Source organism: Ctenopharyngodon idella, chromosome 3 (assembly GCF_019924925.1).
Source record: "Ctenopharyngodon idella isolate HZGC_01 chromosome 3, HZGC01, whole genome shotgun sequence".
In the NCBI taxonomy this organism is placed as follows: Eukaryota; Metazoa; Chordata; class Actinopteri; order Cypriniformes; family Xenocyprididae; genus Ctenopharyngodon; species Ctenopharyngodon idella.
The window spans coordinates 26,874,441-26,899,524 of record NC_067222.1 but is presented as its reverse complement, the minus strand read 5'-3'; the positions used below and the strand labels follow the sequence as shown (position 1 = coordinate 26,899,524).

The 25,084-nt window shown below is 35.9% G+C and overlaps 2 protein-coding genes across 3 annotated transcripts; both read right to left on the bottom strand.

Moving 5' to 3' along the window:
• Positions 1–1,339: 1,339 nt before the first annotated feature.
• Positions 1,340–16,661, bottom strand: clcn7 (chloride channel 7). 2 transcript variants are annotated; one of them, XM_051886607.1, is made up of 25 exons: positions 16,432–16,661; positions 15,646–15,720; positions 15,135–15,200; positions 14,873–14,938; positions 14,178–14,310; positions 13,348–13,457; positions 12,676–12,756; positions 12,483–12,545; positions 12,317–12,400; positions 12,145–12,238; positions 10,767–10,831; positions 10,540–10,656; positions 10,232–10,286; positions 10,056–10,116; positions 9,186–9,327; positions 8,963–9,056; positions 6,706–6,878; positions 6,517–6,568; positions 6,219–6,346; positions 5,939–6,024; positions 4,561–4,693; positions 4,406–4,465; positions 4,115–4,291; positions 3,339–3,419; positions 1,340–2,770 (listed from the first exon to the last, which is right to left on the bottom strand). In XM_051886607.1, the coding sequence occupies exons 1-25, from the start codon at positions 16,534–16,536 to the stop codon at positions 2,684–2,686; spliced, it is 2,388 nt and encodes a 795-aa protein (XP_051742567.1). In that variant the 5' UTR covers positions 16,537–16,661; the 3' UTR covers positions 1,340–2,683. The 2 variants fall into 2 exon arrangements, with proteins under 2 accessions (XP_051742567.1, XP_051742568.1); XM_051886608.1 differs by lacking the exon at positions 15,646–15,720.
• Positions 16,662–17,401: 740 nt separating this feature from the next.
• LOC127509326 (pentraxin-4) lies at positions 17,402–20,002 on the bottom strand. Its single transcript, XM_051887945.1, has 3 exons — positions 19,462–20,002; positions 18,626–19,379; positions 17,402–18,299 (listed from the first exon to the last, which is right to left on the bottom strand). Exons 1-3 carry the CDS (start codon positions 19,597–19,599, stop codon positions 17,659–17,661), a joined length of 1,533 nt encoding a protein of 510 aa, XP_051743905.1. The 5' UTR covers positions 19,600–20,002; the 3' UTR covers positions 17,402–17,658.
• Between the last annotated feature and the right edge of the window lie 5,082 nt (positions 20,003–25,084).

The following is a 25,084-nucleotide window of genomic DNA, read 5'->3' as shown; positions in this document are numbered from 1 at the left end:
CTTTGCGACTGAGTAACTTGCTCATAAAGACAATCTTTGCCGCCATCTAATGGCGTAATAAATGTATCTTCTGTTGCTGTTCACTGTCAGGGACTATTTTTTCCAGCGGAAGGAAGCCTTTAATGATTTTACTTCATGAAAGGTGCATTGATACATATTTTTTGGCTTTAATATTTGTATTGTGTGGTAACCATTTAATAAAAGCAATAAGCCCCGTGAAGCCATGGTTTACAGTGAATTTATAACAGCTAAGGGAGTAACAACGCCCCTTAGCTGTTATAAATTCACTGTAAACCACGGCTTCTTGGGGCTTTTTGCTTTATTAGAATATGTTTTTGTTACCTGGGTATTTGTGTTGCTAAGACAAGAATCATCCGATTGAGAAAATTAGTGACAGAAATGATTATATATAGCCTATACCAACTGAAAGTCACTGAATAAAAATAAGCTAATAAAGGTTACCCTAATTTAAGATAAATAGGGGGGAGTAAAAAGTGTAAGTTGACCAAATGCTCTAGCAGTTGATGCCAGACAGATGTATTTTGGCAGCTATTGATTTGAGAGGATTAAGAAAAGGAGATTTAGACTTGCTCTAAATGGATTAGGACACACTGAACTTAACCCTCAGGCACCCGCACTGCACATGGACACATTTAATGCTCTATGCTGAATTATGTTTGTTTTTAATGGAGCATGATCAAATTAAAATTGTCTATGGATGGTTAAAATTTACTGCTGTTAAACACACTGCCCAGATGACCTCACTCACTCATGATTCAGCAACATTCAGATAAACTTACACAAGTATAAATTATGTAAATTATTTAATTTTAATCCAGATATGATGTAATTACATTAGCCCTTTCTCCTGAGAAGCACTAGGCTCAGAGAGATCACTGTGTGGATTTAGCTGCACATGACAGCAGTGATTATAATAAACAGGGCGAATCAACACGGGATTCATACATGAAAACGTAAATCAGATCCTTGCAGCATTACTCATAGAATTCCATTTTGCACATGTCCACACCTTACACCATTTTTTAGACACCTCACAACAATGTGTCAGTGTAGTATCAGGGATGATTATGCCAAGTAAAAGCTGAAAAATAACATACTGCTTAGTCATGTAGTGTTGTTGCCTTAGTAATGGGCTGAGTTTCCTTAAAATAGAACATCAGTTGCACATGCAAAATAGTTTATTTAATCCATGTTAATTAGCTTTAAAGCCATCTATATGCTAGTGTAATTCATAAAAGCTGACGGAATTAAGAAAAATTTTTTTTAAATCCAAATCAGCCATGATCATCTGAGAAAATTACTGAAGAGGCATGAGGAATTCATTTGTTGATTCATAGCTTTATTAGTTCACAAAGTTGTTCAAATGGTTATAAAATAAACTTTTTTTTTTTTTTTTTTTTACTTCAAATCAACACCCATATAAAAGTAGAGATCAGCAGAGCAAAAGATCATTGATCAATAAAAACAAAAAAAATTGGCTTTAAACATTGAAGCGTACAGTACAGCCTACAAGTCAAATTTTTTAGCACAAAGACATCAAGATGTCATGTTTATACGCTTCATCTGATGTTCAGTTAAAGACAGTTTCTTGCAATCAGTTCTTGGCAATTATTTTAGTATAATCTTTCACTGCTCAATACTGTGATTTATATGTTCATTTTAAAGTATAGATTTTCACAGAAAACAAATGCAGCTCACGGCAGAAAATTCACATTCTGTAGGCAAACTCCCCTCAGGAAATGTACTACATAAAATCACTAGCTAGTATTAAACTCATAACAAATCTTGCTACGTGAAAAATAGGATTTATGTATTTAATTTTAGGGCCAGATCTACCCTAAAATATTTGATATTATTAAATTGATAAATCAAGACAGAAACATTTAAAAATCCTAAACAACTTTAAGTAAACAAAAACGTAATGAACCATAGTAACTGTAACAATATATGTCGTAGTCTGTATTAAGTGCACATAAAGGTACCACCATTAGGTTTCTTAATGCTACAAATGGGGAGAAATCTTAAGATTTTACTCCATATCAGGAAACTTGCTTGAAATGTCCTGCACATTCATAATGAATATCTGAATATCTTACTTTGAGCTAACAACATTTTACTAGAACTATCTTTAAGCATTAGCAAGTAAGTATTCACAATTTATATTGTGTAGGAATTGTTGTGACTGCAAAAACAAATCCTTGTTGAAAAAGAAAAAATGCATACATTGTCATGTCGATATAAATTATCATTGGCATGACAATAAACATTGATGTACATGTCTCAAATGGTAACTAGCCATGACAAACATGTAAGGTGACACAAAATGATGCTTTTGGAGAGTTAGGGCTCCCGAAAAGCTTATCTACTCTAAAATATTATAAATGTAATAAATAGTCACATAGTGCAAAACTAACATTACGTACTAACATAATGTGCTCATTCCCTGTATTTCCACAGGCAAAAATCAACGCATAACTGACTTTGTGATAAAGGAGCAAAAATGTATTCTTCAAATAATCGAGCCCTTAAAATACTGAATGTCGGACAAATTGTGCATGTTGCGGGTTTGTGTTTGGCATCTTTGACTCTGACCAGCCCCTGAGTTATTACGGTCCAAAGCTGGTGCTCTGAAGGCAGGGTCCAGGATGAACTTGTGGACCAATCACATTTGAGCCAGGTGAAGCTCCTCCAGGCCATCTTTACCCATGTGGTAGCGTGCAAGATCCTTCCTGGTTACCAGCCCCACAACCTTCACATCCAAAGCAGAGGGAATTATAAGACCCTTAACAATTCTGAATTTTGCAGATAAATAGTTCTAAACTATTTCCTCTATAATAAATTAAAATAAATCAAATGAAAAAAGACCAGACAAAAAATAAATAAATAAATGAAATTAAAATATGTAAATAATTTATTAATAATAAATATTTAAATAAATAACTATAATCATTTAAATGCTACAAGTGAATTTAGGAATCCCACTATTATAAATGTACACTATAAAAAAAAAAAATTATTTTGAGATTTGCTAAAGATTACATGTAACAGTTTTATTAAATAATTAGTGTTTTTAAATATTAACTTTAAGTTAGCATTAGATGATAGAAAGGTAATCTAAATGTAAAACTAAAGGAAACTAACATGCAAAATTAAATTTCTAATATCAACTGATACTAATAAATGCTAAAAATACTAATATCAGCCAATAACTGATTAATACTACTAATAAAGTACCAAAATGTTGTGCATTCCTAAAGATTAGCTGCAAGTTAAAAATAGTAACTGAACCACAGTAAAACATAGGTGGATACACTCACCCTGTTCTCATTATCAACCACCACCAGATGTCTCAGTCCCAGCGCCCGAAACAATTTAAACACACGAGGGAGTGAAGTCTCCTGAAAACAAATATGAAAAACAACAGTTAATACTGCACATGATTAAACCACATAGTCATGACAACTAAAATACACTTCCTGGTGGCATTTCTTGCATTTCAATTCGGTTGTTGAGTCTGACGTCACGCGGCAGCGCTTCCGGGTCCAAACGCTCTATCTCATACCACAAGAAAAACAACAAACGGTGCTAATATACACACGATGTGGTGTAATACTACCAAAAAATTATAATCATATAACCTTTATCTCCATACCAAAATCCCAGATGGCCAGACAGTGATTCATCTTATAAATCAGTAATATATTAATGTCTGTGACATTGAGCATGGAGACTGTTGTGTAGACTGTAAGTATTTAAAATGTTTAACTTTTTAAAATGTTAAATGTTTAATATGAATAAATAGCGCTCATAAACGGCCGTAGAGATGGGATTCTCAAGTGAAACGAGCCGGGGCTTGGACCCAGAAACGGCGTTCCTTACGTCACGACTTAACAAGCGGACAGGGTGTGACAGTGGCATTCTGGTTAAAGCTTGGAAACAGCCTAATTCCATGTATGAATAAGCCGGAAACTGGAGAGGTTCCAGTCTTAGCCTCAATTTATTTATTTATTTCCCCTATTAAAACTATGATTGACTGCTTTACATGCAAGTCAGACAGTCTCAGTCTGTATATGCTACAATGTACATTACTGACCTGAGGCACAGTATAAGGGGTCGGGTTCATGAACTCAGTGAGGTCCATCATGCATTCCCTCTCGTCCTGAGAGACGTGGATGGACTGGATAGGGGGGAAACGTGGATATGCATCTCTGAAGTCCTTCAGCTGTAGCTTCCTTTGGATGAGACGTGAAGACGCCCTCTCCACAAACACCTGAAACACAGACAGAGGGCTGAACTATTAGAATTTGCCATAGTAACAGTATTGCCTAAAAAATAAAGATCAAAATTGTCCAACTAAAGTTATCATAATCAAAATTGTCCACACCTTATGCTTGAGAAGAACAATAAGCTGAGAGCGGAGAATAAGTCCACAGATTTTGCCCGGCTGCAGGAAGAAGACAGGTAACTTTTAGTCTTTGTTTAAACTGGAATATACTAGGATTAACAGGATGTGATGTCATGTTGTCATGGTTATGTCACCTCATCGTGCACAGTAGTGTGGGTGACCACTGGGAAGCCATTGTGATTGGTGGATGTGTTGCTAAGAACGTCCACAATCGTTCCGACCTTCTCCACTCTGTTAAAGCAGGTGACTGGAGAGCTCATGACCTCCCTGTGAAGAAGACATTCACTATATGACACTGCACCACTGTTATTAGAGTATTATTTATATAATATTGTAGTATGTATTAATTTTATTTTTACATTAAGTTTGAGTCAATATGTTATGTGCTTTTATCAATTTTATCATTTTTTAAAAGTATTCTATTCAGATTTATTTATACATTTATTAGTTTTATTTTTAGTTATTTTAGTACTTCAACTATTTTAGTAACTTATTTTAATTTTTAGTTAGTTGCCAAAGCAACATTTCAACTTTTCGTTTAAGCTCTTCATATTAAATTTTACTTTATTTCAGCTTTATTTCAATTAATGAAAACAATTTTTATAGTTTTTGTTAATTATAACAACACTGTACTAGACTAGTAGCTGACCGATATATTACCAAGGATGATATTTCAGAAGATATTTGACATTTTTTTGTTATCGCATCAGCTGATAAGTTTTTCCTGTTTGACTGATAAGAGTCAGAAACAGGACTTTTATTTTGACAGCGCTGAGCTCAGAAGCACAGAAGCGCCCATTCTTCATCTTCATTAGTTTACGGTCTTTGTTTAACAGTTCTGTCTAATAATTGAAATGTAAGGTCTTTGAATATCTATTAAACATTTAATGCCGCAAACCTCACAAATACAGATGTTACCAGAAAAATGTATGTGCACTTGGTTAAAGTGTATACTTCTTATCTTATTAGTTTCTATCTAAAGTATTAATCTGTTCGTTATACATATTTTTTTTTTAGTAAGTTTATCCATTTATTTTTTAGTTAGTTCCCGTCCGCAGACGCAGGATTACTTTTGGTACACGATAAAAGCTCCTTGTGGTTTCTCGGTTTGATAAATTAGAGCAACAATAAACAACGCAAAACATAGGCATTTTATAGTGCTTAGAAAAATCACTTCCTGCCCTCCATCTGCATTTCGCACCACCCCGTGATGTCATGTGCAAACAACCTATGTGGACCTCTGTTGTTCTTTAGTTTAATTTTTTACTATGAAACAAAACAAATCCAATGTGCATGTGCGGTTACAAAAATTGTGCGGAGTGTGTTTATTCTGGTGATGAAATTTGCGCCACACATACTGTATGCGGACCCTCGTGTATGCGTAAAAACTGAAGATTACTTTGGCCTTAATATTGCATAGATGTATGAATTACCTAGAACTGAGTGTCAGTATAGTGTGCATCAGTGAAGATAAAGCATCATATGACAAGTAAAGCTGAAGGGTGTGGTTACCTGGCCGTCAGCCAATGAGAAGTAGCAGGAGCCTCCCAGTGGAGGAAAGGAACACTCTGCAGCTTAATATGGATGTCATACAGGCCCTATAAACAACAAAAACCAGTCAGACAAAAGCACACAAGTGCTTCATGCTCTAATAGCACAAAACAAAAATGACATGCATGCATGACTAATGCTTTGTGACACCCTTAAAAAAAAAAAAAAAAAAAATACTGGAAAGACAAATCACCAGTTCACAGGAGACAAAAACAACCATGCTAGATATTTTGCTTCTCACCTCTACAAAGTAATCCCCCACAATTTTGGCAGTCATCAGCACAAGCATGATGGGAAAGCCATAGGTCACGTTCCCTGTGGCTTCTACCAGGATTACCGTGAGACTGAGGGTCATTCTGACAATGCCACCTGTCAGATTAACACAACAAAACAGCCTTATCTGTTATTGACGACACTTACTTATTTCACAGAAATGCTGTTCGGAGCACTATTATAAACCACGAGACTGCATTCCTGCTGCATTTCCTTAAAGAATGTCTAGCTGAAATTAACATGAAGCTAAAACATCGATAACTCACCAAGCTGGGCCGCAGCACCTATCAGAGCATATTTTCCAGGATTCGCCGAAATCTATCAGTTTAGAAAATGTCAACAACACAATACAGCTAATCTTTCTTCACATTTTAGCTATATTTTTCTCATATAATTTGTGGTTTAAGATGAATTAAAATGTAGCTATAATTAAAAAAGGGTAAAGCTGTACTTACTGATGAGCTGCGAGCGATGACAGACATAAGGATCCCAAAGAGTCGCCCCCAGGCTGCTCCAATGAGCAGAGAGGGGATGAAAACTCCTGCTGACACGGTCAGACCATACGTCCAGACAGCTAGGAGGAAATAGGCCAGAGCGAAGACTCCCAAAGTCACAGGGTTGTAAGTTCCTGAGAAAGAGATATTCCCAGTAAAATTTACATTTAATCATTTAGCAGATGCTTTTATCTAAAGCGACTTACAAATGAGGAGAACAATAGAAGCAATCAAACTAACAATAGGGCAACAATATGCAAGTGCTGTGACTAGTGCCAGTTAGTCTAGCACAGTACCATACCTGTCCTAGCATATATTGTTTTAAATGGCATGCTTGCAATCTGTTGATCACAACGGTCTCATTTGTTAAGCTAAAACACTGTTGGTACATCACTCTGGATGAGAGAATCTTCTAAATGCTTTAAAGGGTTAGTTCACCCAAAAATGAAAATTCTGTCATTAATTACTCACCCTCATGTCGTTCTACACCTGGAAGACCTTCTTTCATCTTCAGAACACAAATTAAGATATTTTTGATGAAATCCGATGGCTCAGTGAGGCCTGCATTGCCAGCGAAATAATTTCCTTTTTCAATGCCCAGAAAGCTACTAAAGACATATTTAAAATAGTTCATGTGACTACAGTGGTTCAACCTTAATGTTATGAAGCGACGAGAATACTTTTTGTGTGCCAAAAAAACAAAATAACTTTATTCAACAATATCTAGTGATGGGCGATTTCAAAACACTGCTTCATGAAGCTTCGAAGCTTTGCGAACCTTTGTTTCGAATCAGTGGTTCGGAGCGCCAAAATCACGTGATTTCAGTAAACGAGGCTTTGTTAAGTCATAAGTGTTTCGCAATTTCAATAGTTCACGTGACTTTGGCAGTTTGATACATGCTCCGAACCACTGAATCGAAACAAAAGATTCGTAAAGCTTCGAAGCTTCATAAAGCATTGTTTTGAAATCGCCCATCACTAGATATTGTTGAATAAAGTTGCTATTTTGTTATTTTTGGCGCACAAAAAGTATTCTCGTCACTTTATAATATTAAGGTTGAACCACTGTAGTCACATGAACTGTTTTAAAAATGTTTTTAGTAGCTTTCTGGGCATTTGAAAAAGGAAATGATCTTGCTGGCAATGCAGGCCTCACTGAGCCATCGCATTTCATCTTAATTTGTGTTCTGAAGATGAACAAAGGTCTTGCGGGTGTGGAACGAAATGAGGGTGAGTAATTAATGACAGAATTTTCATTTTTGGTTGAAACACTTCCCTTTAAATGTAAATGACATCTATGCACAACCCTGCGTGATCTGTAGTAGGCTGAGCATTTGTTCTCTTTAGCATTTATAAATGATAAGAACCTAGAATTTTTGATAAACAATCTGATTGTTTTAGGCAAACATTTTATCCACAGGTGTAAATATTTAAAAATTAAACCCCATTTCAACAGATGGAAGAATGATTTGAAGCTATTTGCAAAATCTCTTCAATGTATGACGGACAGAAATGCCCTGAAACTTTTTTCTGCGCTGAACTTGTTTATGTTACTAGAATAAGACCCTTTCATTTTATGTATTTTATTTTATTTATTTATTTATTTCCCCCCTCTTTTTTTGAAAATGCTGTATCAGCACAGAATACATATGTATGCTTATTGAAGTATGCCATAAATGTTGGTACTTGAATTTTGTACAATAAAAAAATAAAAAAATAAATTGTTCTCTTTAGCATACTTTTAAGCTCTCCAGCTCTAGGGGGCAGCATAATGCTACTACCAATGAAGTAATATTAAAACCATATCATTAACATTTTTATGTTAGCAAACAATATAATCACATTACATTTTGAAACATTACCAGCCTTGCTAATAGGTAAGTTGTGATTTTGCTTGTTTAGTTTAGTGGCTGCGTACTGACTATTGTGCACTTGCAGCACTCTGGAAAAGCAATCAAAAATGGCTTCTCTCCAGAGCGTAGGAAGATTTTAGCTGCCTGTTAGCTGGCCTGCTTCCAGCTTGTAACTCTAAATCTGCTTAAAACCTTGGCAGACATGCAAACACACACATTCCCAAAAAAACCATGCAGACACACCACATAATTCAAGAAATGTTGCAACGACCATCAGGCTTGATGTTTTGAATTCAAGTCTGATAAGATGTCCGTACACATTCTCAAGCCCGTCCACACCCAACCACACCCACACAGAGACACACCTGGAGGGTTGTGGAACAGACTCCTTACACTCCGCTCAGGTGTGTTGAAGAAGGCAGTGGCCATGGAATTATATTCACCATCAGCACAGAAGAGCTGTAAATGAACAGTATAACAAATTGTTTCTGTTTGGCATTTCAGATAACATTCTGATCTAGGATCAGTTCAACTAAGCATTTTATCATTTAAGAAAACATCTTGAAAGCCCAGTAAGTGTATAAACACCTGCAGAGGATATTCCTCAGTGTGGTCCTGTCCCAATGGCTTGCAGTCATTGGAGAAATAGATCATAGCAAAAGAAACTGTAGCGGTCACCGCCGCAACCAGCATAGCCTCCATTACCTGCAGGCACGGCCGATGAATGTACCTGAGACATAACACATCCTGTTAAAATCTCAAAGGCGATGGATGGATGGAAAGTTCAAAAGAATTTGTACAAAAAAAAAAAAAAAAAAACTTTTGGAATTTCACTGTCACTTTTGATTAAATTAAATGCATCCCTGCTGAATAAAAGTTTTAAAGTTTAAAAAAAAAAAAAGGACTGATTTTACTGACCCAAGCGTTTGAATGGCAGTGTAAATAATAAAGCTGACTAATTTGAAAATAAAAGGTTTGTTAAATCCAATATTATCCAATATTACTTAACATTATGTTTTTTAACAGTTAATTTGTGTTTTCAGTCATTCTCAGACTATATTAAACTCCTTACAAGTTTGGAAAGTCTCTTCCTTTACTTGTTGGCCTCAATTTGACATGAGGGCGTAACCCGGAAAATTGTTGGGCACGTGACAAACGATAGATACGTACTGTAAAAGTCGTCATACACATCCCAACTGCTTCTGCTCAATGATACATAATTACTTACAATTCAATGACAAAACCTACCATCCATTTAGCAGAATCTCACACCTATTGTCAAGTTGCTGCAAAAATGACTTAAAATGGCCAATATAAGGACTACATACATTGTGGCACCATTAATAGTTATACTTTTTACAACGATTATACAAAATTTGATCTTCAAAAATGTTTTTCCTAAATTAATGCAATACATATTACCCATAACCTTCCATATTCAATAGCTTGCGATCCTACCTTATTCTGAAAATTGTTAGCCAGTTATTGAGTAAATTGAACAATGCCCCAAGTATCCCTCCTGGAAAATGAAAGAAAAACAGAAAATTCATTCAAAAGCTACATCCACTCATTTTTATTTTGTAAACAAATTTATTAAGGAGTTTTATGCACAGACAAAGTGACGTTCCCCTCACCTAAAGCTCCCATGATAATGAAGAGAGGAATTTCATATAAATTATATTGTAGACTCTAAAAAAAAAAAAAAAAAAAAAAAAAGAAAACACACTCACATTAAATATAGTTCAGGAAAGTCATGACTAATACAGCTACACTAGAAAATTCAGATGTTTTTTTTCTTTTTTCTTCTGATATTTTGGAAAGCTTTAAGAGTCAATTACACTTAAACTGATTTTCCTTTCAAATCTCAGTGCTGTGAAAAACTTAAAACTGGCAGCTAAAAAAAAACCTGTCAGAGTAACAGAGAGAAATATACAGGACTTACATCAGTGTCAAATCTGCCAAAGTTAATGAGACCAGGGCTGGAGAGGTCTCCAGGCTTCTCATGGTAAATACTCAGGAAAAAGTTCAGTGTGAAGCTGGAGACCATCGAAGCAAAGAACTAGATCAGAAACAAAGCAAGATGAGAAGTTCAAGCAGTTGACCTTGAAACTGAGTAAAACAGACATTGCTCTTTAATGAGGACCCAAGCTCTTTTTCAAAATCACTTACAATTCTCCAAGTCAACATTTGGTTCCAGAAAGATGCGCCTTCCTCTAAACTGAACAGAACCCCACCTGTGCCCAAAAACACAATGATCCTGAACAATCTGATGCTAGATTCATTCCAGGGCAGTTTAAGAGCATTTATTCAGAGAAACAAATGATGTATTTTCACTTACAGCTACAACTCTTGAGTATATCACGTATTTTAATATGCTTTAAAGTGCCCCTATTATGGATTTTTGAAAATTACCTTTCATGCAGTGTGTAATGTACCTGTATGTGAATGTAAACAGACTGCAAAGTTGTAAAACTGAAAGTGCCTCATAAAGTTATTGTCTCTCAAAAGAAAAAGTCGACTCTGAACCGCTTAAACCAGTCATTTGTAATTCGAATCCCACTTCCGCGAAGTTCACACGTCACACGTTAATACATTTGCATAATGACCACCTACAATCTGCGTGGACATCCCACGAAAAATTTAACCCCTCTCAAACGCTGTAGCTCGTTCGTGTGGATAACATGTCGACAAGATGCTGTGCGCTGCGCTGTGAAAGTAAATTTGGCTTATTTTCACTTCCAAAGTATGAGGGTGTGAAGAATCAGTGGTTAAAGATGGGACAGTACCTGCTTTATTTGAACCAACTTGCTCCTCAGAATCACAAACTGTAAGTGTAATTAATTATTGATGTATTTTATACCGAGTGTTCAAAATACATAGTTTTATTTTTTAGCTATATTGTGTAGGTCTCCGGCTAACTGGCTAACTCATGTTATTACTGTCTTACTGAAACACTGCTGTAAATCAGCTGTGGCCCACTATTACCTAAAATTGTGTCAATAAATGCTGATTGTCTGTCGTTCTTACAACTCAGAGTAATGATAAATGATGGAGCAAGATTTGTTTTACAAATTTTAATGTTACATCAGTCAAACTAATGTATGCACTGTTACTGATACAGTTAATGATACAGTTCCCACATGTTCGCAATAAATCAACGCCATTACTGTCATTACAGTGTGTACAATTGCTGAGTTTTAGGAAGCCTCCAGAGCTGTAAGCAGTAGACCAATCACAACAGACTGGGCCATCTGGCCAATCAGAGCAGGCTGTCGGAAAGGAGGGATTTAGAGAGACGACGAGTCGTTTGAGAATCATTGAAAAATGTGGTGATGTGCAATGTATATTATGAGAAAATTAAAGTGTTTTTTTACCTTTGATGCATGTAAACCTGTTGTAGGAGACCTCCAAAACAGAATTAGGAACCTTTCAAATACCATAATAGGGGCACTTTAACAACTTTGCATAACTTGCTTCTATCTGAATTAAAAAAAAAAAAAAAAAAAAAAAAAAGTAGATATTTTAAATGATTTTCTGCATGTCTCACCAACAGGGGCTCCAAAAGCAGCAGAGACTCCAGCCGCTGCTCCTGCAGAGACAAAGTCTCTCTTCTCTGTGTCCCGGCGGAAATACTCAAACATCTGTGGGAACAGAAACTTGCAGTGAGGCTCCATGTTCACTGTAAGATTCAAGCAGACCTAATAGTACAGAAAACTGACCTTAAAATCTTTTTTCAGTGAAGTGCTTCTGCCTTGAGATACTCCTGCAGCCACCACTGCTCCTGAGTGAATCATGGGCCCTTCCTGTGAGAGAAGAGCAGATGTTGTGTCTGTTAACCTCAAAGTAAAGTCCCATTAAACTCAACTGACTGATTTTCTATTGTACCTTTCCAACGGCAAGACCTCCAGCAACTGAGCAGATCACACCAAAGACCTTTACCACCAGAGTCTGTGGATGTGGAAGAAGAAAAATGTTAGAGATCTCTTACAAAAAATGGATTTTTATACCTTTTTTATTCAGCTAAAAATCAAGTTGCTTTGTTGTCTTACAGAGGAGCTTAAGCTATACAAGACATCACCTTTAGTCGAACAACACGAGGGATCTTCACTCCATTCAGGTAGCATTTTATCTGAGGGATTCCACTTCCTGCAGCAATGGGCTGAGAAAAGAAAAAAAACAAGAAAACTGAATTTTAAACAATGTTCAAAGTAAAATAATATCTTACCACTTACTAAATGCTACATGGTATACAAATGTGCATCATTATTCCAGTCTTCAGTGTCACATGACCCTTCAGAAATCATTCTAATATGCTGATAAATAACATTTCTTATTATTATCAATGCTGAAAACAGTTGTGCTGCTTATTAATAATTGTGTGGAAACTGTAATCATTTTTTTCCAGGATTCTTTGATTAATAGTAAAACAGCATTTAATTGGAAAAATCTTTTGTACTGTCTCCGCACTGTCACTTTTGAGCAATTTAATGCGTCCTTGCTGTATAAGAGTATTCATTTCTTTCAGAAAAAAAGTAAAAATTTGGGGTAAAAAAAAAAATAAAAAAAAAGAGTAACCCCATCTGATCGAATAAGTTGAGAAATAGAATTAACATTGTAGCCAAAACACAGCCAAATTCTGCTTGCGTACATTGTATTGAAAAAGCCGAGTTATTTCTCTAAAGTGACTCTGAAGCACAGAAGGGAAGCAGAAGTCGCACAAATATCATTCTGACAGGAAGAAAACACTTGCCTCAATAAAAGCAACAGCGATAGCGCCAACCATCACAAAAGCAGAGTTCAGCACTGCCCACAGTATAAGAGAGATGGACAGGCCTCCGAACTCTGTGAACTTCTCAATGTCTGAACATCTGGTTAAAGAAACTCTGAAGCAGTAAGAAATACATAATGCACAACACTTCATTAAACTGAGAAACCCGTTTCCATGCAATTAAATTAAGCCTTTTCATATATATTTTTTTATTTTAAATTGATTGCTGCAAAAACAAAAACATAAATTCATTTAGCAATTTAGTCATTTCTTCAAAGAAAAAGAAAAGGATTTAATCCTGCATACATGGACCACCATATCACATATCAGACTATACTTTAGCATTGTATTAAAAATATTACTGAGCTATATTATAACTGCATATGAATAAAATGTGTTTTTATACTAAACATTGCTATAAATAGTCTTTTTCCTGGCATACAAAAATAAATATATAATCATATTTTATATTTAGTTGAGAACTAAATTTAATAAACCACAGAGAGATTATATTAGATTAAAAAAAGAATGATGAATTTCAAATCTGTATGGATCTGGATTGCAGTGCATCCGGTTATGACCAAACTATTCATGTAGTCCCAAAGGAAATGGATTACACCAACTTCCATTTTATGAGCGTAAACTGATGGCATTTAAATAAAATATGTTGTGACAAATTGTTCAAGAACTACAGTGTATTGGCTTATTTTAATTATCTAAAGAATATACTTTTTTTTATACAAATACACTTCACGTGAGAAACAGATCATATCAGATGATTGCAAAATACATGACTGACAGAAAAAGGATACTCTGTTTGACTGCAAAGTACTTGTACCCAGCAAGACGTTCCACAGCAATGTCTATCATGCATGCGATGAGACCAGTGAAGAACCCAATCAGACCACAGATCACCCATCGATTGATCTCCAGACATCTGAAACTCTATGGTTCAGATAAATAAGCATTTCATGTTAATCTGCAATGACTATAACAATTTCCTGTTGCATAGCAAGGTAACCAGAGTCTATTCTGCTTTTAAGTGGACATAGCTTTTCAGTGAGTGCCGTTCTGCAAAACTTCAAAATGACTGCATGGCATATTCATTTTGGATTAAGCAATATTTGGGGATTACCATGAGAAAATGTGCTGTTAGTTCCATGCATTCATTTAGTGATATTAATTATAAAGAAAATAGTGTGACAAATAAAAAAATCAATGTGTTCGGGGTCGAGTTGATACAGCGTGTGTACATAGACCAACAATAAAAATAAAAAAAAGAGTGTGAAATGCTCCTAAGACTGAATCAATTTCGGGACAGTCTGGGACTTCACATTCATTTCAGTCTCTATCAACCATTAAGGTTGTAAACTCAGAAAGCGCCTTTATATGAACAGCTTACAAGATGCACATGATCCAAGTTAACCGTTATAATTTTTTCCAAAGACACAGACCCAGAGTTTGACATCTCCACCTCTATAAGAAAATCTCTGGTGGCTATACTGACCATGTGACTCATCCGTCTCTCTTCCTCCAGGAACAACTGATTCTCGCTATTATCATAATCAAGACTCTGAAACACACAAAACATAGGTGTGACATTTTATATCACAGCTCTTCAAAGACACTTTACTTAAAGTGTACATGTTACATTTTTGCTGCATTTTAAGCTCACTTATAGAAAACCTACCGGTTTTTCAAAGCATTCCTAACAGACACTCAATTGAAAGAGAAGAGGGCAGCTGAAGGTCAGATTTAGATTCAATTACCTCAAATTTGAGGGACAGCAGCTTTTCGTTGTGAGGGATTTCCTTCGGTCGACTTCTCACAATGTCCTGTGTGAATTGAAAGAAAAAAAAAAACTTAGAGTTGCACGGCCGACATTCATCAAGGGCATATACAGTCATTCTATGCTCATGCAATCAGAATAGCACAACACTTTATTTAGCTACATCAACTCTTTGCAGCCATGAGCAGACTTGCCAGCACATCGGAAACATGTCCTCACAAATAATCAAGTACATTAAATCATGCTTTTTCCTGAGTCTCTTGGCAAGAATGGTTGATTTTAGGAGAAATTTATCCCAGACTCATGTTCAACCGTAACATGCAAAGCATGAAAAAACCACAAACACTTTGAAAATAAAACTGAAACTACAGCTGTGTCAAAACAGTAAAGCCACTCTTCTGGACTGGAAAAAGGGCTATTGAGGTGTCATTTGTTTTGAAGTTTCCTTTTTTAAAATGAATAAAAATGAATTGATGGAAAACAGAGTTTACCTCTTCAGGTGTGATTTCCTCCTCAAGGTCCACAGTGCTCAGCCTGCCTATATGAAACATACCTCCCCCAGATAACTATGAACCAAACACATTACACTTATCAAGAGTCTACGTTAATCTACATTTAGATTCTACATCAACTATACAAAAAAATACGACCATATTTTAACTTTGTGACATTGTCCAGAATATCCTCTCTCTCTCTCTTATATATATATATATATATTATAGTTATACATTTTAGTTTTTCCTTTTTTTTTCCCCTAAGGGCACACATGCCAAGAGGGGCCCCACAACATATGAAGCCCAGTGCAGTATACAGTAAGGGGGCCCAGAATTTCTAGCTATGGTCCTGACAAAAATATACCGATTCAGTGTAGGTCAAAGGATCACAGGTGCTTGCAGTTTGTTAGCAAAATAAGAGAGTTAAAAGAAATGGGAAGTTAAAAATCCAAATATCCAGAGTTGCAAAACACTACCACATGTCATTAGGCAAATACAAGGACATATGAACCTTGCAAGGGTTTACAAGTAACATAAGGGTTTACCCTCTAACAACAGGTTTAAGAAATATTTTGTTTTCGTTTCAGCACTGTGAAATGACATGAAGTTAGTGCAAGTGTCCTAACAATATCATGCTGTCTGCGACTACCTTTGCATGCTTAAAAAGCATGCGGTATTTAATCAGCAAAGCCGGTAATTTATATAAGCAGAATTCAAAACATTCCAGATTGAATGTGAGTCCAATATATGTCATTTTTGTAGTATACATGGCCTGTCTGGTACCTGTCTGTTGTATTTCCCATCCTCGGTTCCGTTCAGCAGCGGCGTACTCTCTCCGCGATCATCGCCTCGGCCAGACCATGACACTTTCTTCGCGATGTTGGCCATGTCCACTTTGACAATTATTATACATACATTAAACCTGCTAACTGAACAACTACTGCGAACACTTCTTCCCCATGACTAACAATCATAAGCAATCCCGTGACGAGGGTACGGAAAGCACAAAGGTCCAAGAAAGAAACTGTTTTTTTTAAGGGAAGTCTGGGAAATGTAGTTCACGGTTATTCTGGGTTCTGTCAATGATGTGCGGTAGGTTTGTGACTGAGATGGGATCTGTTGTGAACGGTTAAGAACATGCTCATAACTGTCCTATTTGATATTTTTGATGATATTAATGAAATTAAAAAGCATATTTTTAGATGGGACATAATATAGATGGGACAAAATAAAAACAATCTAATTTTGAAAATAGAAACATGATATATTTTTTTTATATATATACTGATTTTGTTGCAGTAGTGCATCACATTCAAGTTTCCATCAAAGTTTTGTGCAATAGTAGCTACGGCGATTGACTTTATGAAAACTAGCTAAAGTTTATGTCATTTTCCACACTTCAATGTCACATCAGTGTAATTTTGATTATGTGGTCTCACAGTAATTAGGCTCAGCGAAAATAAATAAATAAAAAATAACTCATTAGGTGAGAAAATAACCTCTGTATAATTGTACTGTTCAATTTGACCTTATGTCCAATCACCCTTAATTCACCCTAGAGCATAACTGATATATTTAGGTTTGTAAATCATGAAAAATAAAAAGAAATGACAAATTTATAATTTCACATTGAACAGTATTGCTGATTTGTTACGATTTTGGGAGCTCTCGTTGTACTTGGCAGTATAAATAAATTTTGTGGTTCGTTTATTGCTAAATTTACATTATTCTTTTTATATTGTAGTCTGAAAAAAATACGACATATTAAAGTTCCTTGATTCATTTATTTATATTTTTGCTGAATAAGACATCTAGTTGCTGAATGTAGACTGTGACCAACAAGAATATGATGTATGTTTATTTAAAGCAAAGTTTATAGTCAAAAGTTAGTAAGACCAAATGTGTAAAATTTGATCAATAAAAATAAACAGTGTTGTTTTACCAAAATAAATGGAAATAAAAAAACAATGTGTATACAGAGGTGTTTTTCTGGCTGATTCTGTCATGCCTTTACATGCAGTGTTCCAGACACTCACAGGTAATGTGCTGAACAGAGCCAAACATCTGGTCTACATCATCCAGGGTGAGCACTACTCCTCGTGGCACCCCTTTGCCAGTGGCCAGCCCAGACACCTCCCCAGGGCTTAGGGTCCTAGTCCAAAACGCAAAGCCAGCCAGTCTGCCCACAAATGCTTCAGCTTCATCAAAGTCCCCTCCAACCGAATCCTGTTCTTGCCCCAGGACCACAGAGCCCCCAGGAGGGATCTCATAACCCTTCTGGAACTTGGATCCAGTAGATACGAGACGACTGTCTGAATAATACCAAAACCTGCCTTCAATGGAAGACCAGATGATGCATAAATGGTGCCAGCGGCCATCCAGGATATTTTGTAAAGATAATTCACGATACGCTGGATCTCCAATCACAAAATCCATGAAGCCCAGTACACCAGAATTTCGGCCATAGAGAACAAGCATATTGTCATTGTTCTCTGTGGCGTAAGAAAGAATTGTTCCAACATACTTTGCATCTACTTTCAGCCAAGTGCAGATAGAGAGTTCATGTATTCCCGTTTGGAATCTCGTCTGGAAGGTGAGATAATTTTCAGTGGAAGCAGACGGGAACAGAAGCATCGAACCCACATTGCAAACTTTAAGAATGGGATAAAAAAAATATATTATTTAGACATTTTGGCATAAATTAAAAAATAATGAAATCTGATCTTTGTCTTTGTAATTGTTATGACAGTAATAATGGGGGAAAATTGTCAACTATATGTATATATATATATACACAGTTGACAATTTTCAGTGGAAGCAGACATTTATATACAGTATATAGGAGAGGGGAAGCAGATGGGAACTGAAACATCCCATATTGCAAACTGTCAGAATGAAAACTTTCATTTTTTCCCCCAATTATTATTTTCAATTTCATTTTTAGACACAAAACCACTAGAGTTCTCTAAATACCTACTTCTGGCTTCTTCCTTTGGGGCTTGAATACGTGGGATTTTGTGTCGAAGAGGAAGCTGAAAAAGTTCCTCTTCAGCCTCAACTGTTGGTTGTACAGTGCTCTGCCAGGGTTGCTGTTGTTTGTGTCTTATTTTATGTGTCTGTGGTTGTTTGGTGGGCCCAGAAGTTGGCAATCTATCTCTCATTTTTTGTTCTTCAGGCTTCGGTTTAGGCTGGACATGCCTCAGAACCACACCTTGTTGCTTCCTAGAATTGGGGGGATCTAAAACTCCTGCCTTGGAAGCTGAAATGATCTTAAACAACCCTTGCATCTGACTCTCCAACTTCATTATCTGGGTCTGATGCCTTTTGAGAGAGGCCCGAAGATCCTGCATCCCATGTTGAACCTGATTCCTCAAGGACTCCAAAGAGCCGATGTGACTTTGCTGGTTCTGGATCTTGTGGGACAGGTCAGAAAGCAGTGTTCTCTGCTTTTGGATTTGTCTGAGGTTGAGATGGTTGTTCTCCCTCAAAGCTCTTGTCATGTTGGCCAGACTCAAGTCAAGCCTCTTAGTCTTTTTCTGTAGACTCTTAGTCCAGGATTTGAGGGACTTCAGACTGCGCTCTGTTGTTTTTTTAAATCCCTGGAGCTCTCTGAAGATCCTCTCAAATTGCAGACTCAAAACTTGAAATCGAGAGTCAATGCTGTTTGAAATGTTGTAGTTTTCAGCAATGCTCTGAAGATGAGTGAAGGTCATCTGTTTGAATCTCATGAACTAGGATTAGAGGAATCAGATGTTACAGATACATGTAATATGATATTTGAAGACAGTATATTAAATACTGAAAATAACAAACCTGCTGATTCAGCCTTTTCAGTCTTTGGTTTAAGGTTTTATATGTCTCAGCTGGTGCTCCTCTCCGTGTCCAGGTTAGAGGCATCAGCAGGAAGATTATGACCAGGAACAAAACACTTCTGCTGGTCCATCTGGTCATGGTTGCTTTACCTCCTTTACAGTAAATCTAAATCTAAATCTAACACAGTTTGTGTAGGCGTACGTCCTCGTATCCCTGGATGTTCTGAATAAGATTTCCGTGCAGCGGACAACAGGGAAAGTAAAACATGACTAAATGGATTTCACAGACCCCAAACAGAAATCTCCAAACAAACACTCATATGCAAAAACATGAGTGAACAGGCAATCTTAAATATTTGCAAGACAGATTGCAGAAATATGATTTGGAATCAGAATTTACATTTCTTAATTTTCAATTATTAATTTTTTTCTGTGCACAAGATCTGTATTTGTCTGTATAAAGTAATACAAAGTGTACAAAGCATGAAAAACAACAACAACATATAAACATCTGAAGTATGATTTATAACATTTAACTTAACAAAAACCAATTTAAAGGGTTAGTTCACCCAAAAATGAAAATTCTGTCATTTATTACTCACCCTCATGCCGTTCCACACCCGTAAGACCTTCGTTAATCTTCGGAACGCAAATTGAGATATTTTTGTTTAAATCCGATGGCTCCGTGAGACCTGCATAGGGAGCAATGACATTTCCTCTCTCAAGATCCATAAAGGTACTAAAAACATATTTAAATCAGTTCATGTGAGTACAGTGGTTCAATATTAATATTATTAAGCGACGAGAATATTTTTGGTGCGCCAAAAAAAACAACATAACACTTATATAGTGATGGCCGATTTCAAAACACTGCTTCAGGAAGCTTCGGAGCATAATGAATCAGCGTATCGAATCATGATTCGGATCGCGTGTCAAACCGCCAAACTGCTGAAATCACATGACTGAAGCAGTGTTTTGAAATCGGCCATCACTAAATAAGTCGTTATTTTGTTTTTTTGGGGCACCAAAAATATTCTCGTCGCTTTATAATATTAATATTGAACTACTGTACTCACATGAACTGATTTAAATATGTTTTTAGTACATTAATGGATCTTGAGAGAGGAAATGTCATTGCTGGCTATGGAGGCCTCACTGAGCCATCGGATTTCAACAAAAATATCTTAATTTGTGTTCCGAAGATTAACGAAGGTCTTACAGGTGTGGAACGGCATGAGGGTGAGTAATTAATCACAGAATTTTCATTTTTGGGTGAACTAACCCTTTAAAGCACATCTGAAACCAAACATATAGGTTCAGTTCCCCCTACAGTTAAGAAGTGGTACAGTTGCCTAGCAATGGACAAATTGCACTCACAGATATGCGTTCATGGATTGTTTCAGATTTTAATTATGCATTCTTTGTGCAACCAACAGCCACAACATCTTGGGAGAATTATCCAAGCTGGATCTGGAATCTGTGATTGCTTTGCCACTAAATTTGGAGCACCAGGATCTGGGTCATCTCACATATTTACACTAAATTCATTTCACACCAGGTTAAAATACTTCAGATCAATTAAAATGAATAATAAATGAACAAATACATTATTGAATAATGTCTAAAAGAAAATTTGTTCAGGTTGAAACACATGTAATACTTTGTGGAAAGCTTGATAGTACTATTTATTTATTTAGCTAGGTGGCAAAAAAACAGAAAGTGTTGCTCTTACTGGAGAGAATATATTTCATATTTTTAAAATGCAAAACTAAAGGAATTCTCCTTTAAAAACTTATTATTTACCCTTAAATAAAAAAATAAAAAAAATAAAAGCATGCTTATTGTTACGACCTGCGTTCTTGTATTTGGTATGTGTTGTTTGTTTTCTTTTCCCTCTTGCTCTGTCAGTGTTCTAATAGGTTGTCCAATGATGGTGTACACACTCTCTCTATTGGCGGTTCAGAAGAGGCGTGGTCTTTATAAGGCGGCTGCCTGCGTTCAACATGGAGCTCATTGTTGGTTCAGCCGTGTTTGGGTTGAGAGCTCCTGGATCCCTCCTCCGGCCGATGATCAAACTTGTTACTTCCAAGTGAAAGTGTACTGATTGTACAAGCTGTTGGTCATGTTCAACTGTTCCTAAAGTTATATTTCAAGAACTTGGAGCGTAGGGGTGTCCTGCCTATTTGTTTTAACTTGGTTTGTGCTTTGTTTTTCATTAGGGAGTTAAGAAAGGTAAATGTATTTTATTTTTATATGTACTTAGGTTATTTAATCCCTCCCTCTTTTCCTTTCTAGATTTGTTTTGTTTGTTATTTTGGCCTTTGGACACCCTGAAGAGATGCTCTCTTTCACTTGTTATATTTATTTTTAATAAATTCAATCATTTTCCTTAAGTAGTTTTGTGCATTTGTTTGATTATCGACCGGAGTGATTTGCAACTGGGATTCCACTACCACGACCCAGTTTCTTTACACTGTAAAAAATATTCCGTAGTTTTTACAAAATAATTTTGGCAGCTGTGGTTGCCAGAATAATTTTGTAAAAAATACAGAAAAACTGTAAACACATTTACAGAACAAACTGTCAATTTTACAGTATAAAACTGTAATTTACAAACAAGAAAATTTGAACGTAAACAAGTAAATTCAACAATGCACACTACTAAAGTCTGTTTTGTACCTTTAACATATACTGACAACCACCATAATAATGCAGGTGGTAAAAGAGAAAGCCACATGAAGAATCAGAGTTCATCACAAGTAGCTTTTCCACTGGCTGAAGTATATACTAATGTAAAGAGGGTGCAAAGAGTCATTCACGCAAACGCAAAACACCATCATGGTAACCCACAACACTTACATAATGCAATAAACATTCATTAAACAACAGAAGATGTAACATAAAACTCTAATGTACATAACTGATAACAAAAACTATTAAGAAACATGATTTTTTAAACAAAATACTTTCAAATGTGGAGTGTCACACAGGGAATTGTGGGAATATCAGTTTACAGTTTTTGACTAAATTATACATTGATTTGTTCTTTTTTACTTCTAAAAATTGTAAAATTTACAGCATTTTACTGTGAAAATTACATAAAATGTCTGGTAAGAGCTTTTACAGTTTTTCCCTGTATATAGTACTGGAACTTACTGTTAACCTATTTACAATTTTTTTCCATAGCATTTTTACAATATTTCACTGTTAAAATCACATTCATTTTTTACAGTGTAGTTTTTCGATTTCCCCTAGACGCAGGGCGTAATACTTCTAATCTCCGCATAGCTTCCAGCCTCCACGTTGTCTTTCTCACCACATTTTTTTTACAGAAAAAAAAAAAATCTGTAAGAAAACATGTAAAAGGTACAATTTTCTGCCAGGATATTATCTGTTCAGTTTACAGACATTTCCTTTTACCCTAAAACACACCACAATGCAATGTGAAATTCAAAAGAAAGAAGGGAAAACACCTGTGAAAAATCAATAATGAAAATTCCTTCGTATTACCATGGTAGATTGGGTCCTATTTTTACTGTTTTTTTTTCTTAGCCTACCGATCTTCCCGGTGGACTTTTCTTGTTGGAATGTGATTTATGAACGTTCTTGCCCTGATTGTCATCATGCTTTATGGGAACTGCACACACTAATCTTTATTTCTTGTTGACGTTCTAGAATTGTTTCTTAGTTACAGCCACACCCTGCAGTACTGCATCTTGATGCCTGATCACTCTCCCGAAAGTTACAGTACAAGCTCTCCAAAGATCTCCTGTGGATCTGTTCCGTAAAGGGAGTGACCTTTAAAGACAAAAAGACCCCTTTAATGACAACTAATCACTGTACTTTCTGAATTTATCCAGTCTAGTTTTTTAAAATATCTTTATAAAACCTTGAACGCATCTTGAAAATCCAGTTTGGTGGGATATTTATTACATGCTGACTGAAAATAAAACAATAAGCCATTGGAGCCATATCTCAAGTGGCTTATTGTTTTTATAAACATGCAGCAACAGCAATAGAGACACAAACGTACAGCAAAAAGTTATGAACAATAATCAGAATACACTCTGTATACGCTAAGTGGCAGTTTATCATTCTTAACTGGAGGCTATAGGTAAGGGTTAGTATTAATATAGAATGTATGTTCACAGTTGGGTTTGAAGACATCTCAGTTTTGAACACATCTCATCCATTCAGAATTTATAGTCTTAAAAATATTCTTTGTTAAACTGAATGAAGTGTACTAGTATGTTAGGAAATTACATGCAATGGCCTGAAGGCTCTAAGTAAAGGTTTTGGAACGTGTTTTGTTTTAAAACATCTCACATGATATTAATGCCTTCCCCCATCTTGTGACCTTTTGTTGCATTTTTTTTTCTTTCTGGAAAATATGATTTTCTTTGGTGATTTAAGGCTTTAACAGTAAAAACAGTAATATTATGACATATTATTACAATTTAAAATAATTGTTTTATATTTGAATATATTTTAATGTAATTTATTCCTGTGATGCTAAAGCTGAATTTTTAGCATCATTACTCCAATCGTCAGTGTCACGTGATCCTTCAGAAATCATTCTAATATAATAATTTGTAGCTAATATATATATATATATATATTATCATTATCATCAATACCGAAAATGGCTGCTTAATATTTTTGTGGAAACTGAGATACTTTTTTTTTTTTTCAGGATTCTTTGTTGAATAGAAATTTAAAAAAGAGCAGCATTTATTTGAAACAGAATACAAATGCCTTACTATCACATTTGATCAAATTAATGCGTCCTTGCTGAATAAAAGAATCCTACTGACCCCAAAATTTTGAACAGCAGCACACAGCAAAACATCCAGAGTTAAATTAACACTTCCAGTGTCACCCAGTGTTTATATAATCCGGTGTGGATTATATAAACACTGGCAATGTTAATTTAACACTAACAGTGTTCATTTACCACTGGAGGTTTTACTGTGTAATGCACATAAATAAAAAGTACAGTTGCATGATAACATGTACAAACAACCAGAGATCATACTCTTCCAGTGCACATCCAGAGGAAATTGGCAGACCCTAAATATTACAGGCCTGACAAACTCAACATCTCTCTATAATAATTTTTGGTAATCATCAGCAGAAAGTTTGCAACCTTTTCAGGGAATGTGGAACAGATAATGTTTGGTGACAGCAGGTGGAATGCTGCCGGACAAGCTAAACCGCAGTCAAAGGAGCGTCACACAAAAAGACGCAGCTGAGAAGCCGAGCCCACTCTCATGATATCAGCAACGCAGACTCCTCCACTCCCTGCCACACCTGGAGAGCTCATGAAGCCAAGCCCTCCCTGGCAGCTCACGTACCCTTCACCCATCCATCTTAATTACTTCTTTACCCTTAGCCCTTGTAGGGAAGTTTATCACTCACAAAATCTGTTTGTAGTAAGTTTTATTGCTGATGTGATGGCGTATAACATGCTACAACCACAGATTAGACTGCTTACACTTTAAAACAGAAAGAGCCTGAAAAATGATAAATATCTTTGCTGGAAGCTAACAATATCTAGTTTCTTAGTTTCAAGAAAGGATTTTTCACATTTTTCAGACCACTGTAATGTTTTACTTAACATCCTC